Source organism: Barbus barbus, assembly GCF_936440315.1.
Source record: "Barbus barbus genome assembly, chromosome: 36".
NCBI classification, from domain to species: domain Eukaryota; kingdom Metazoa; phylum Chordata; class Actinopteri; order Cypriniformes; family Cyprinidae; genus Barbus; species Barbus barbus.
The window spans coordinates 14,245,986-14,258,033 of record NC_136714.1 but is presented as its reverse complement, the minus strand read 5'-3'; the positions used below and the strand labels follow the sequence as shown (position 1 = coordinate 14,258,033).

Here is a 12,048-nt window from a genome sequence, read left to right as displayed (position 1 = left end):
GAGTATGGGTCACCATACTTGGCTGAATGTCACTTCACTATTCACTTTATTTATATTTTGTTTATTTGAATAGTTGCATTGATAGAGTGGATTTCAGAGTCGTCATTTTTGGTTTAATAAAACTTTAATATGATGAACATAATGCATATATTTATAAGTAACCTGTATATAATAACAATAATAATATTTATTAGTTTATTTAATTAATAATAATAACAATAACAACAATGTTTGTTATTCAGTTGAATTCCAAGTTAGTGTGCATGAAAATTTGAATATACTGTAGCTATATTTATAAACACACACAATTTGATATTTATTTTTATTTAATTAAGTTCATAAATAATAATAATAATAATAATTATTATTATTTACTTGATTCCAAATTTGTGTTAATTAATATGTGAATATCCTTTTGTTATATTTACTGCATAATGCACTAATAATAATGATAATACAACATAATATTTACTACATAATACATTTACACAGTTGGTCAAGTCAACTTTATATTCAGTGAAGTAATTCAAATAAATTCATTCATTCACACAGATGCATTACTCTCTGATACAGAATAGGCACTTTTTTGCATTTTTGTAGGAATTATCATACTGTAGAGTTGCTTTGTAATTATTGAGAAGCATTTCATAAATCTCTCATAATATGGTTTAGCTGGCAGATTGGATGGGTGCTGTTTTTAAGTGCTTTCATGTCTCATAGCTCAAAGGCAGAGGAGTCTCTCCCATCCACACCCATGTTATCCCGTCTGCCAGAGTCATTAACAAGGGCTGTCTCCTAAGCCCTCCCTTCATTAGCCTTTCATTGGAGTCGATCGCTTCAGTGCTGCTGCCAGTGTCAGATTTGCAGGTACTTATTGTTATTTTACGCTGTTCACTCACCTCTCTTGCTCATTGATTCTACAGAGAGGAGGAATGTGCAATCTATGGAGGAGGAATGCACTCTAATTGAATTTACACTATAGCAAGGCAAATGTGCCACTTCTGCCATTTATTGATGTCCTTATTGAACAGTTGGAGGGAATTTCCATGCATATGCTTCTGCATATGTTTTCCACCTCTGGAAATAGCGTGCAGATCCTAACAGGTTATTTTCTAGAGCAGTGGTTCTTAACATTTTCAGGAGTACCACCTCTCTTCAAACAGAAAATCAAACTTACATCTACTTACAACAATATTCCGTCTGATTTTCTTTATTTTCTTATGCATTTAGAATAGCATCTCTTTTAGTTGTATAAACTTGTTTTTTTCCTATCAGAATAATTGACTTGAATTTGGCATCCCGTAGTTCTGAAGTTACAATACTGAGCTAATTTCTATATTTTATTATTTTGATAACTTTTACATGTATTTATGTAATTAAATTTGTTTTACTTATAATTTTTGTTTTTTGTGGTTTTTGGTGATTTTTGCTATACGTACCACCTAGAGGAAATCCAGTGATACACGTTGTTTAGTTAGAGTACCACTAGCTATGTTTCCATCCAGAGTTACGAATTAAACTTATGTGAAATATCGCATAAAAAAATTGGAATATCGCATAAAACATTTGCTAGTAAAGCACCGTGTCCATCCAGTGAGTTGAAGAGAACAAAATCGTCCCTTCCTGATTAACTTTTGTTAAATATCATGAAGATAAATTTAATTTGCTACAGTAGGGAAGGCACTGTATAATCATTTTTGTTTACAATAAATTATGAGCTTCAGAGTGCGCAGATTAAATATGGTCACGTTATCCTATTTTCAGAGCCTGCTTCTTGGGAACACAGTTCTGGGAGTTAATTATAACGAAGCACTTTGATGAGGCCTTGCTCAAGCATTTTAGAGTGACAAAACTAGCATTTCAGATGCTGTGCAACGAGATCGGTCCATTGATTGGTCCAGTTTTATGCTGTCCCATTGCAAAGTCACGTCTTTTTTGATGTGCTTTAAGGTATTTATTCAGTAAAAGTCTTTCCATCGTAGTTTATGCGCATGTTTTCTTACCGGATAAGAAATTTATCCGACTTAGTATTAGAATTTATGCGCATCTTGATGTTTCCATCCAGCATTTTTTGTTGTTGTTGTTTTTTTTATACGATATCCCAATGTTTTGTTTGTTTCTTTGTCTGTGTGTGTGTGTGTGTGCGTTCCAAAGGGAGCAAAGCCTAAAACTGCCATATAGCCTCAAAGAATCCTACACTTTATAATATTTGGTTTATGCTCCCTCCCCCGCTCTTGCTAGTTTTGCTATAGCAAGCAAAAATCTCTTTGAGCAAACACATAAAGCTGCCTGATGACAAAAGGTTGCTGATGGGCAAATCAACAGCCCAGAGCACCAATTGCTAATCACACTATTACTCACGTGTGTTTTTCCCTCTCCGTGTCATTCCTGAATGACTGTTATCCGTTAGGAGTCCCAGGACATGCCGGGAAATGCCATGCTGATTAAAGTACTCATCTAGTCAGCTTCTCGTACGTACCTCACTCTCCTGATACTCTTCCTTGCCTCTGCGAGCCACTCATGCGTTGGTCCGCATCTCATTTGGGAGATGCGCCGTTTTAGCAAGTGGCTCAGTGAGGGAGAGAGTAAAATATGAGTTCTCATCCTAGCGTTAGCCTTTGTGTGTCTGGGGAATCGGTGTAACCGGCAGTATTTTGTAGTGGCCCGGGTTTAATGAGCCTGCTACACGCACGCCCCGGCCCGTTGCTATGATTCATAATGTGCCGTGATAAACACACGCTGGGATGACATGGCAGGTATGCACTGTGAAAGTCAATAAGCCCTGATACTCGGAGGCATCGGTTTTGCCTTTTAAAAAGATAGCTGCAAAAAAATTCACAAAAATGGGCTGTTTCTAAATGCGGTGAGTTATAGATCCAATCAGCCTGCCAAGTTTTTAATGAGCTATTGACACCGGTGATCTCAAACATCTGTTGGGCATTCACAGTTCTTAACAGAGTGGCGCCAATAAAGTTGGCCCTCCGCTGAGTTAAAGCGAACGTGTGTTAAGTGGGGTTTCGTTTTCTCCGTCTTTCTTTATTAAAACATTATGTATCTGCTAGTTCATACAGCATTACGATTTTCAGGCTCAGCACGCATTATTTAATGCAAATGTAGTCTATGGTGGCTATTGGTCAAATGTGCTGCTGCTTGTAAAGTGAGCTCTATAGCTTGTTGTTAGCCTGTATTTTCCATGCTTGACTGCTTCCTGAGTTTTCTTGGTCAGCTGTTTCATTTCCCTTTTTGCCATTGGAAATTAAGGATGACCGAACATGTCAAAATATTAAACATTTTATCCCTATGCTTTCAGACAGATGCATGATTATGTTTAAATCCTACACAGTTTGCTGGTATACTTCATCACAAGCATGAGAAATCCACATGGCTGTGCGCTTCTGGAAGGTGTCTGGGAGAGAAATTTTCACTTAGTTGCAATTGCCGTGTGAATCAGTGTAGTTTGAGACAGGTAACAACTTACCGCGGACAACCTGTGATCCATTACATTTTTTTATTGGCATGCCAAACATACAAATCTTTGAAAGTACCTTTTCCAACAGAAAGTGCAGTAACGCAGTCACATCCACTTCTATATCTTAAAGAGATGGACAGAGTGCAGAAGTGAATACTGTAGTTTTGGATTATTATGAAGAAGAAATGTACTTGCTTGTTGTTTAATCAGTTTTGATGGTTTAGTAATGTTTCTGTTTTTTCTATAAATACCTGCCATTTTTTGGTATAACAAAAATATACTAACATTCAAATATTTGGGGTTAGAAGGATATTAAATTTTTTTTGAAGAAATTAATCAATTTATTCAGCAAGGATGCATTTAAACTGATCAAGAATGACAGTCAAAGAATCCTAAAAAAGTTATCGTGGAATCAACTGTCTTCAACATTGATAATAATAAGAAATGTTTCTTGAGCACCAAACCAGAATATCAGAATGATTTCTGAAGGGTCATGTGACACTGAAGACTGGAGTTATGGCTGCTGAAAATTCAGCTTTTTCATTGCAGGTATGAATTATATTTTAAAATATAGAGACATGAAAAACGTATTTTAAAATTGTTATAATATTTCAAAATATGACTATTTTACTGTATTTTTGATAAAAGAAATTTAGCATTGGTGAGTATAAGAGACTCACCAAATTGGTAACACTTTAGTATAGGGATCGATTCTCACTATTAACTAGTTGCTTATTAGCATGCATATTATTAACATATTGGCTGTTTAGTAGTACTTGTAAAGCACTTATGACCATATTCTACATCCATATGTAATCCTACCCTATATCTAAACTTAACAACCGCCTTATTAACTATTAATAAGCAGCAAATTAGGAGTTGGAGGCAAAAGTCATTGTTAACGGTTTGTTAATAGCGAGCATTGAACCTTAAAATAAAGTGTGATCACCAAATCTTACAGATCTCAAGCTTCTGAATGGTAGTGTATGTCCCTATTATAGTACTATTACTATAATAATAAGTGTTACAGTAGTAAGGGTTAAAAAAAAAGAAGCATAATAATGTCAAAGTAAAAATATCATTGCTTTAATACTCAAATTGATAATTTAATGCTATTTTTTTTAATGTTACTAATTATTTTAGCTGTCAAAAACAATGTCTTTAAAGTCAAATTGGGACCAGCATTCAAATGATTTAAATTGCATTAACCTCTTTTTTAACAGCCTTCAACTAGTCACGTCAATTATATAATGTCTATTATTTAAAGTGTGTTTTTTTTTTTTTTTTCCATAACTAAAGTAGCTTTTGGCCATAGTATCATATTTATTTTAAAATTCTATATGACAGCTACCAATGACATCTCTCAGCATCTGTCATGTATATTAACAAACTATATAGTTTTATCTTTTTTAATTCTCATGAAGTGAAACTATCACATTTATTTTATCTTTAGCCCAGGGTAGACATATGTTTCACTATAAAAATGCATTTCCATACACTTCCACTTAATGAAATTTCAGTCTAAAACAATAATTTGTCTTTTTAAACTCTCATGTGAACACATTAATCCGATATGCGACATGCTTTAAATCATATTATATATGTTATATTACATCAATCAATCAATCAATCAATAATAATTTTATTCCGGTCCTCACAAACAACTTTTCACAAAATAAGTAAAAATACATAGTTACCGAAAAGGTGTAGGCCGAAGCCTTGCTTATTATGCCTAGCGTTTATGCATAGTTAACTGAATGGGCGACACTTTTCACTAAGTTAAATAATACAAAATAAACAATATTACAAAAACATTTCCCAAAATGTACAAACATAATTCAAAACAAACATAACAAAAATACACATTCCAATATTTTCAATATTCAATATTTTCAATCAGTGTTTTTTTGGGTTGCTATAACTGTGTTTGTAAAACGCATTTGTTATTGTAACAAAAGCCAAATTTCTTTCAAAAATTTTTTTTTATAATAATTAGGGGGCAGTTGTGGCCTAATGGATAGAGAGTCGGACTTGTAACCCAAAGGTCGCGGGTTCGAGTCTCAGGTCCAGCAGGGATTGTAGGTGCGGGGAGTGAATAACCACTCTCCACCCTCAATACCACGACTTGAGGTGAGACCCTTGAGCAAGGCACCGAACCCCCAATTGCTCCCCGGGCACCGCAGCATTGGATGCCCACTACTCCGGGTGTGTGTTCACGGTGTGTGTGTGTTCACTGCTGTGTGTGTGTACTTGGATGGGTTAAATGCAGAGCACAAATTCCGAGTATGGGTCTTAACTTTTCAATTTATTGATACGGAGTTATATAATTATGGTATAATTAAGGACTGAAAGTGTCCTTAACAAGTGTTTAGTGTGGTGTTAAAAGCCCTGTAGTGCATGACACGCAATACGTGGCTGCCATTTTCTGAGTGATCCCGTGTATCAGCAGAGGAGATGGAGGCAGAGTTCCTCTCTGCCTCCGCTTCATCCTGCTGGATGTTTATCATTAGAGAGTGAAAGTGTTTCTGGGCTCCCACCGAGCTCTTTTGATGGAGCGCAGACAACAAAGTGGGGAGGGGAGACAGCCGACCAATTTCCCCCACCACAGATGTTAACACAGTGGTATCTGTCTGGATGCGCTGGGCAAACAGTGGCGCGGGCCGTGTCGCTTTTCACGCCTGTTATCTCCCCGAGAAACATCTCTTGCTCCCATGCCTGCACGCCCTCCTTTCCCATTCCTCATTTCATTAATGCTTGCCTGTTTGTCTCTCCATGAAAAATCCTGATCACCCCACGCACCGGACTGGCTAACACACCCGCTGAGTTAACTCGCCGACATCAAACACGCTAAGCCTGTCACAACCGCTGCCACTGGCTCTGGGGTCTATCAGTATTGCGTCCAGCACTCCACACTACAAATTGCTAAATCAGAAGCAACATTAGTAGATAGTAGGGAGGGAAAGCGGCTAATGAAGTGTGAAAATGCAAAAAACAAACATGAGAATGTATGCCAGGACCCCTTCTGTGTGTCATGGCTATGGTCATTTGTTAACATGGACATTTTAAATGCATAACCATCTGCATTTTATGTTTTCCTTCATTTCTAATCATTCCCTCATGTCATCATTTAATTTTAGTTGGATTTCTTTTAATTGTTGTTAAATGCTATTTTATTCTATTTCCCAAACACTAAATTAGCAGTAAATGTTTACACACAAAAAATATGTCCTTGCAGTACTTTTCCCACAGTTACCATTTTCAGCAGAGAGTAATATTTCATTTTGTACAGTAGTTACGCTTGATCATTCACCTACAGTTTATAGACTAATTTACCATCTGTTGAGTAAAGCTACACATATTACACAACACGAATCTGTCTCTCATTGTTGTTGATTTGATCATGTTTGGTTTCGTTTTTCCTGATTTTTCCCCGTATGTCATGTTTTTTTGTTGTGTTTTTCCATCTAGATGCCCTTACCACAACCCCTAAACCCACAACCACCACCACCACCACCATCTCCGCCACAACCTCCCCTCCAGACATCACACAAGGTATGGTATGACCTCCATCCACCTGCTCAACCTGACTGTGTTTGTGTGTGTGTGGATGAGAGAGAAAGCGAGAGAGAGACGGATAGACCGCCAGCAGCTAGCCAGGCCTGATAAGATTCTCTCGCTGATTATGAGAGGACCGTGTCCCATATGAGACCAGGCCAGGGCTGGGCCGAGCTCGCAGCGCTGTCGGTGCCACATGTCAGAGCTGGCTCCCTTCACAATTCTCTCAAATTTTAGCCTGGTTCGCTCCTTTAGCAGTGTAATCTTATCAGGATCTGGCGCTGTATCCAGGCCTGTCTGGTGCGGGGATTACAGAACCCCCTTTATGTTTCCTGTGGGCTGACAATGACGGCAGAGTCTTTGTGGCCAAGAGGAACCGGGATCAAGCGTGTACATGTTTGGATTTCTCATTTACCGAGCCAACCACATCCGACTGCACAGGTATAATGATACAAAAATCATGTTTTGTTTGTTTCATTATATCAAATCCCTGTCCATGCTATTCATTTTATACTACAATCTGGTATGCAATAGCGTATTATCACATTTGTGGTTTATCCAAAGCGACTTAATGTGTCTTTTATCAGTATGTGTGCTCTTTGGGGAACCTTGGCGCAATGCTACACTATATATAGTTTAATGGCTCCTGAATGACATGATGTAAATAAAATACGGTACTCACAGTCCTTCATTCTCTAATAATCACAAATTTCTGATCTTATGCAGTGTGCGGCCAGTTGGATAGGTTGTAGGTGAACCCAAAATACTAGGCCTCAGAGAGTTTATTTTAAAACATAGGAATGTTGAGTATGAAACGAATGTAAATAGTTGGAAAATGTTCCAAATTTTTTAAAGAAGGGCACAAATTAATTTTTGCTTTAAAAGTAAAGTAAAGTAAAGTAAAGTCGTGACGTATTGTCAAGTATGGTGACCCATACTCGAAATTGGTGCTCTGCGTTTAACCCATCCAAGTGCACACACACAGCAGTGAGTAGTGAACAAATGCACACACACACACACACACACACACACACCATGAACACACACCCGGAGCAGTGGGCAGCCATGCTGCAGCGCCCGGGGAGCAGTTGGGGGTTCGGTGCCTTGCTCAAGGGCACCTCAGTCGTGGTATTGAGGGTGGAGAGAGCGCTGGACATTCCCTCCCCCCACCTACAATTCCTGCCGGCCGGGGGCTCGAACTCGCAACCTTTCGATTACGAGTCCGACTCTCTAACCATTAGGCCACGACTTAGTTCCCTCTATTGCTACATCATGTTAATCGTATTCTTGCAACGTTAATTGCTTTAATGTTTATAGTACTTGCAACTTTGAGTATGTCAACATGTACGACCACTCAAAAGTTTGGAGTTGGTAAATATTCTCACCTGCGATGGACAAGCTGAATTTTCAGCAGCCATTACACCAGATCATTCTAACAGGATGAGCTAGTGCTTAAGAAACATTTCTTCTTCTTATCAATTTTGTAGTTGTGCTGCAAAATATTTTTGTGGAAACCATGATACATTTTTTTTCTCAGGATTTTTTAATGATTAGAAAGAACAGCATCTATTTCAAATATAATTTTTTATAACAATGTGAAAGTCTTTACAGTCACTTTTGAATAATTTAATGCATCCATGTTCAATAAAAGTATTTATTTCTTTCAAAAGCTAAACTTTTGAAGGGTAGTATCAGTAAGTTTGTTTACGTGCTGTGATACAGTGCCCACTATTAACCCTTAGCGACCATTAAAATAATTGGACATCACCTGTAGGACACGTGCTGCATTTTCCAGCATCTAAATAGCTTCTGCGTTAATTAAAAAAAGACAGATGCGTGACTGGGGGACAAATCTATGCATATGGCCAGGCCACGGACCACACTTAGAAAACTGGGCAAATGGCAACGGCATGGTCGCTACAATTAACTTCAGCTCTTTTTGCACCGGGTTCGTTTGAACCTTGATTATTTTATAATTGAGTAAACTCTGATTGTAGAACCGGCTCTGTTTCTGAACGATACGAATGCCCCTGCGATACTGACCACAGCAAGCTTATTAGCTACTCTAATCCACTCTACTCAACATAAAAAGCGCACAAAAGCTAATACGGCCCCAGATGATGGAAAGCTAAATCAATGTTGCTGCTGGTTTCAATCTCTAAAAGAGACCCTGATGTAATTTGCTGCCTGTAATGATTGTGATATTGAAGCAACCGATTGAGATCGTTTCACTCTCTGTTTTTCTCCTTCCTCAAGGCAATTCTTTATATTACAGTGAAAACCGTGCGGATTGCTAGAGATGCGTCTCCGTGTTTAGTTGTGTACATGCGAAACCGAGTGGGAGCGGCCGTCGGTTCTGCGAGCAATCAAAATCTTGGACTGACTTGTGCGGATGATTTGAGAAAATCTATAAAGGGCTGAGAAATGAATCGGCCGTGATTAGGCTACATGATTGTGTTTAATGAAAGAAGCGATGACGCATACTAATGAGACACACCCTCTTTCTTCATTAACGAGGTGAATGAATCTCGTTAACACCGCTGCCTGCTGCACACATTGAAATCCTCCAGAGGTCCAACCCGCAGGCATCGCTGTGGATAAACGGCCCTGATAGGGAAAATATTATTCAATTACAAACATATTGTGTTGTTTGTGCGAAACGATTCCAGCAAAGCCTCAGCTGCGGAAAGCCACAGGCCGCACAGACCTATGGCTCTGCTATATCAGGCTGAGTTTTTATCGCTTTCCCCTTAAAGCGCATCCTATTATGCCCATGTACTTCAATAGGAAGAGTGGGTCTTAAGCAGCCACACTGCTCCCTCCTTCTGTTGATTTCATTTATCCTTTGGCTGGATGTGTATAGTTCGGGAACACCACATAAATTTATCAGTCCGCAGAGGTGGAGGCCACTTAGAAATTTAATACATTTTTGATAAACTGGCTATAAGAGAAATGGAACGGGCTATACTGCACTTTTAAAAAATCTATTAAAGCCCTAACGCAAGGCTAAAGTGTTCCACAGCTTCAGGAGGTGACATTTAGAGATGACTAAATTGCCATTTACACTGAAAAATAAATGGCTAAATGGAGGGGCCTTGCTTGCCACCATACGCAATGGGGACAGATGTCATTAATTTCTATTTGTATTGCCTTTTTTCTCTGCTAAACACAGCTCAGAAATGGATGTTTATCGATATTTCTGAGAGATCTTTTTTCCCCACAAAGCTTTTGCAAATTTTATCAAAAATGAGGCATTTCTTCCTCTGCCTCTTTCTCTCTGGCTGACAACACAATCTGTCCTCCATCTCTCTCTTTTCTCCCTTCCCGTCATTTGCTCCATCTCTTTCTATCCATTTATCTATCTGTGACTTTGAGCCACACTGAAAAGGGAAGACTGAATGAAGACTCTGAAGGTGTTTTTTAGTTCTCTCATGTCCCCATTTTCCCCAGACTATTGTGTTTATTTTTCTAGCCAAGCCTTTTTTTTATATTACTTCCCAAAATCTGTAATTCTGAGCTGTGCTGAGAGGCTCTGTGCGAATGGGATCCCCTATTTTAGAGCTCTCTTGCTCACTTTTTCTTTTATATATCTCTTCCTCTTCCTCTTTTTTTTTTTTCTTTTTTTTAGGTTGAGCACAGAAATTGACACCAGCTATTTCATGTGAATGTAAAGAGTAATGGGAAACACTTTATTTTACATTGTTCTTGTTACACTATTTAGTGTTACTTTAGATAAAATATAGATTTGACTATTTCGAGTCTATATGGGAATTGTTTTTTCCTCCCATTTTATTGTTTTATTTTGAACCTCTAAGTTTTATACACTGGTATGAGCAATAGTATTAGTGATAATTGCCTCAGCAAACAATAATAATGAAAATATTTGATTACAAGCAGCTTTCCAAAACAAGTAACATGGCCTCTATAAAATAATGTGTTTTTCTAGTATTTCTACGTACCATTATAAAGCAAATGCAATATTCTGGATAAATGGACACTGCAGAAGGCACAGCTAAAACAATGTTTACCTCATTAATGACATGTTTGGCCTTGCTAACAAAACACTGGTGAATAAGATTTTTCTTTTTTGTAATTGATGAAGGAGCATAAATGAAGTCTGCATCCGATTCATTTTAGCAAGTAACAAAAAATAAATAAATAAAAATGAGGGAGGGGAGAGAAAGGATGAAAAAAGTGCTTTTGTCAGGGCTTAAATTGCATAAACACCATCTGTTAAACTGATTTTGGAATTGAACAAATGAATTGCCCAGCAAAAGCACTTGCGCGTAAGATAGACGTCCATTTCTCTCCCTGTCTGATTCCCGCAGCAGAATACAAGCCAGACAAAGAGAGATGGCTCGCTGGCAGAGAAAAGGCTAATTCACTAAAGGTCAATTGCATTACCACAGGGAAAACAACCACTGCAGTGCTTTGATAGACAACCCAGGGAGACCATCCTCTAGAATTTATTGCACTTATCGTCATGCAAACACAGAAATGCTCCCAATAAGTCTTTTTTATGTAGAGGTATATTGTTATGGGAGCTATGATTACATTCTATGATGGCTAACTGGAAATAGGATGGTAGAACGGTGGAGAATATTCAGCCAGCCTAGCCTGAACCTGCCTGACATCACAGGCTGCCTAAATACAAACAGATAAATAATACACTCTTAATGAAAAAATAAACCTTATCCATTTGCTCATTACTGTCCCAGTCGGTCATATACTCAAACAGATGCCTAATGTATTTAGCTGCAAATTATACCTAGAACACATTCCTTCTTCATTTGGTTAAATGGGATATACAATGTAAATATACAGAGCATTCAGTGTGCTGAGAAATCATGAGACGTGCCATTGGACAATTATTTCCAATGAAAAGCAGATGACAAAGTAAACTGAATGTTATATTCATGAACATGAGGACATTGATGCAAACCTCACCTTCAGGCTCTCTTACTTCTAAGTTTTTAGGGATTGATAATATGACGTTAAAGGGCTAGTTACATTTACATTTAGTC

At 37.9% G+C, this 12,048-nt stretch overlaps 1 protein-coding gene across 5 annotated transcripts in view; it reads left to right on the top strand.

The window, feature by feature from the left end:
* Positions 1-12,048, top strand: part of LOC306855829 (cell adhesion molecule 1-like) — a 353,210-nt gene that overhangs the window by 313,628 nt on the left and 27,534 nt on the right. For 4 of the 5 annotated variants that reach the window (XM_079394726.1, XM_079394724.1, XM_079394727.1 and 1 more), the window contains one exon: positions 6,938-7,021. The exons of the other annotated variant lie outside the window; for it this stretch is intronic. In XM_079394726.1, coding sequence (XP_079250852.1) covers positions 6,938-7,021 — 84 coding nt within the window. The remainder of the gene's footprint in view (positions 1-6,937; positions 7,022-12,048) is intronic. 5 annotated transcript variants of the gene reach the window in all.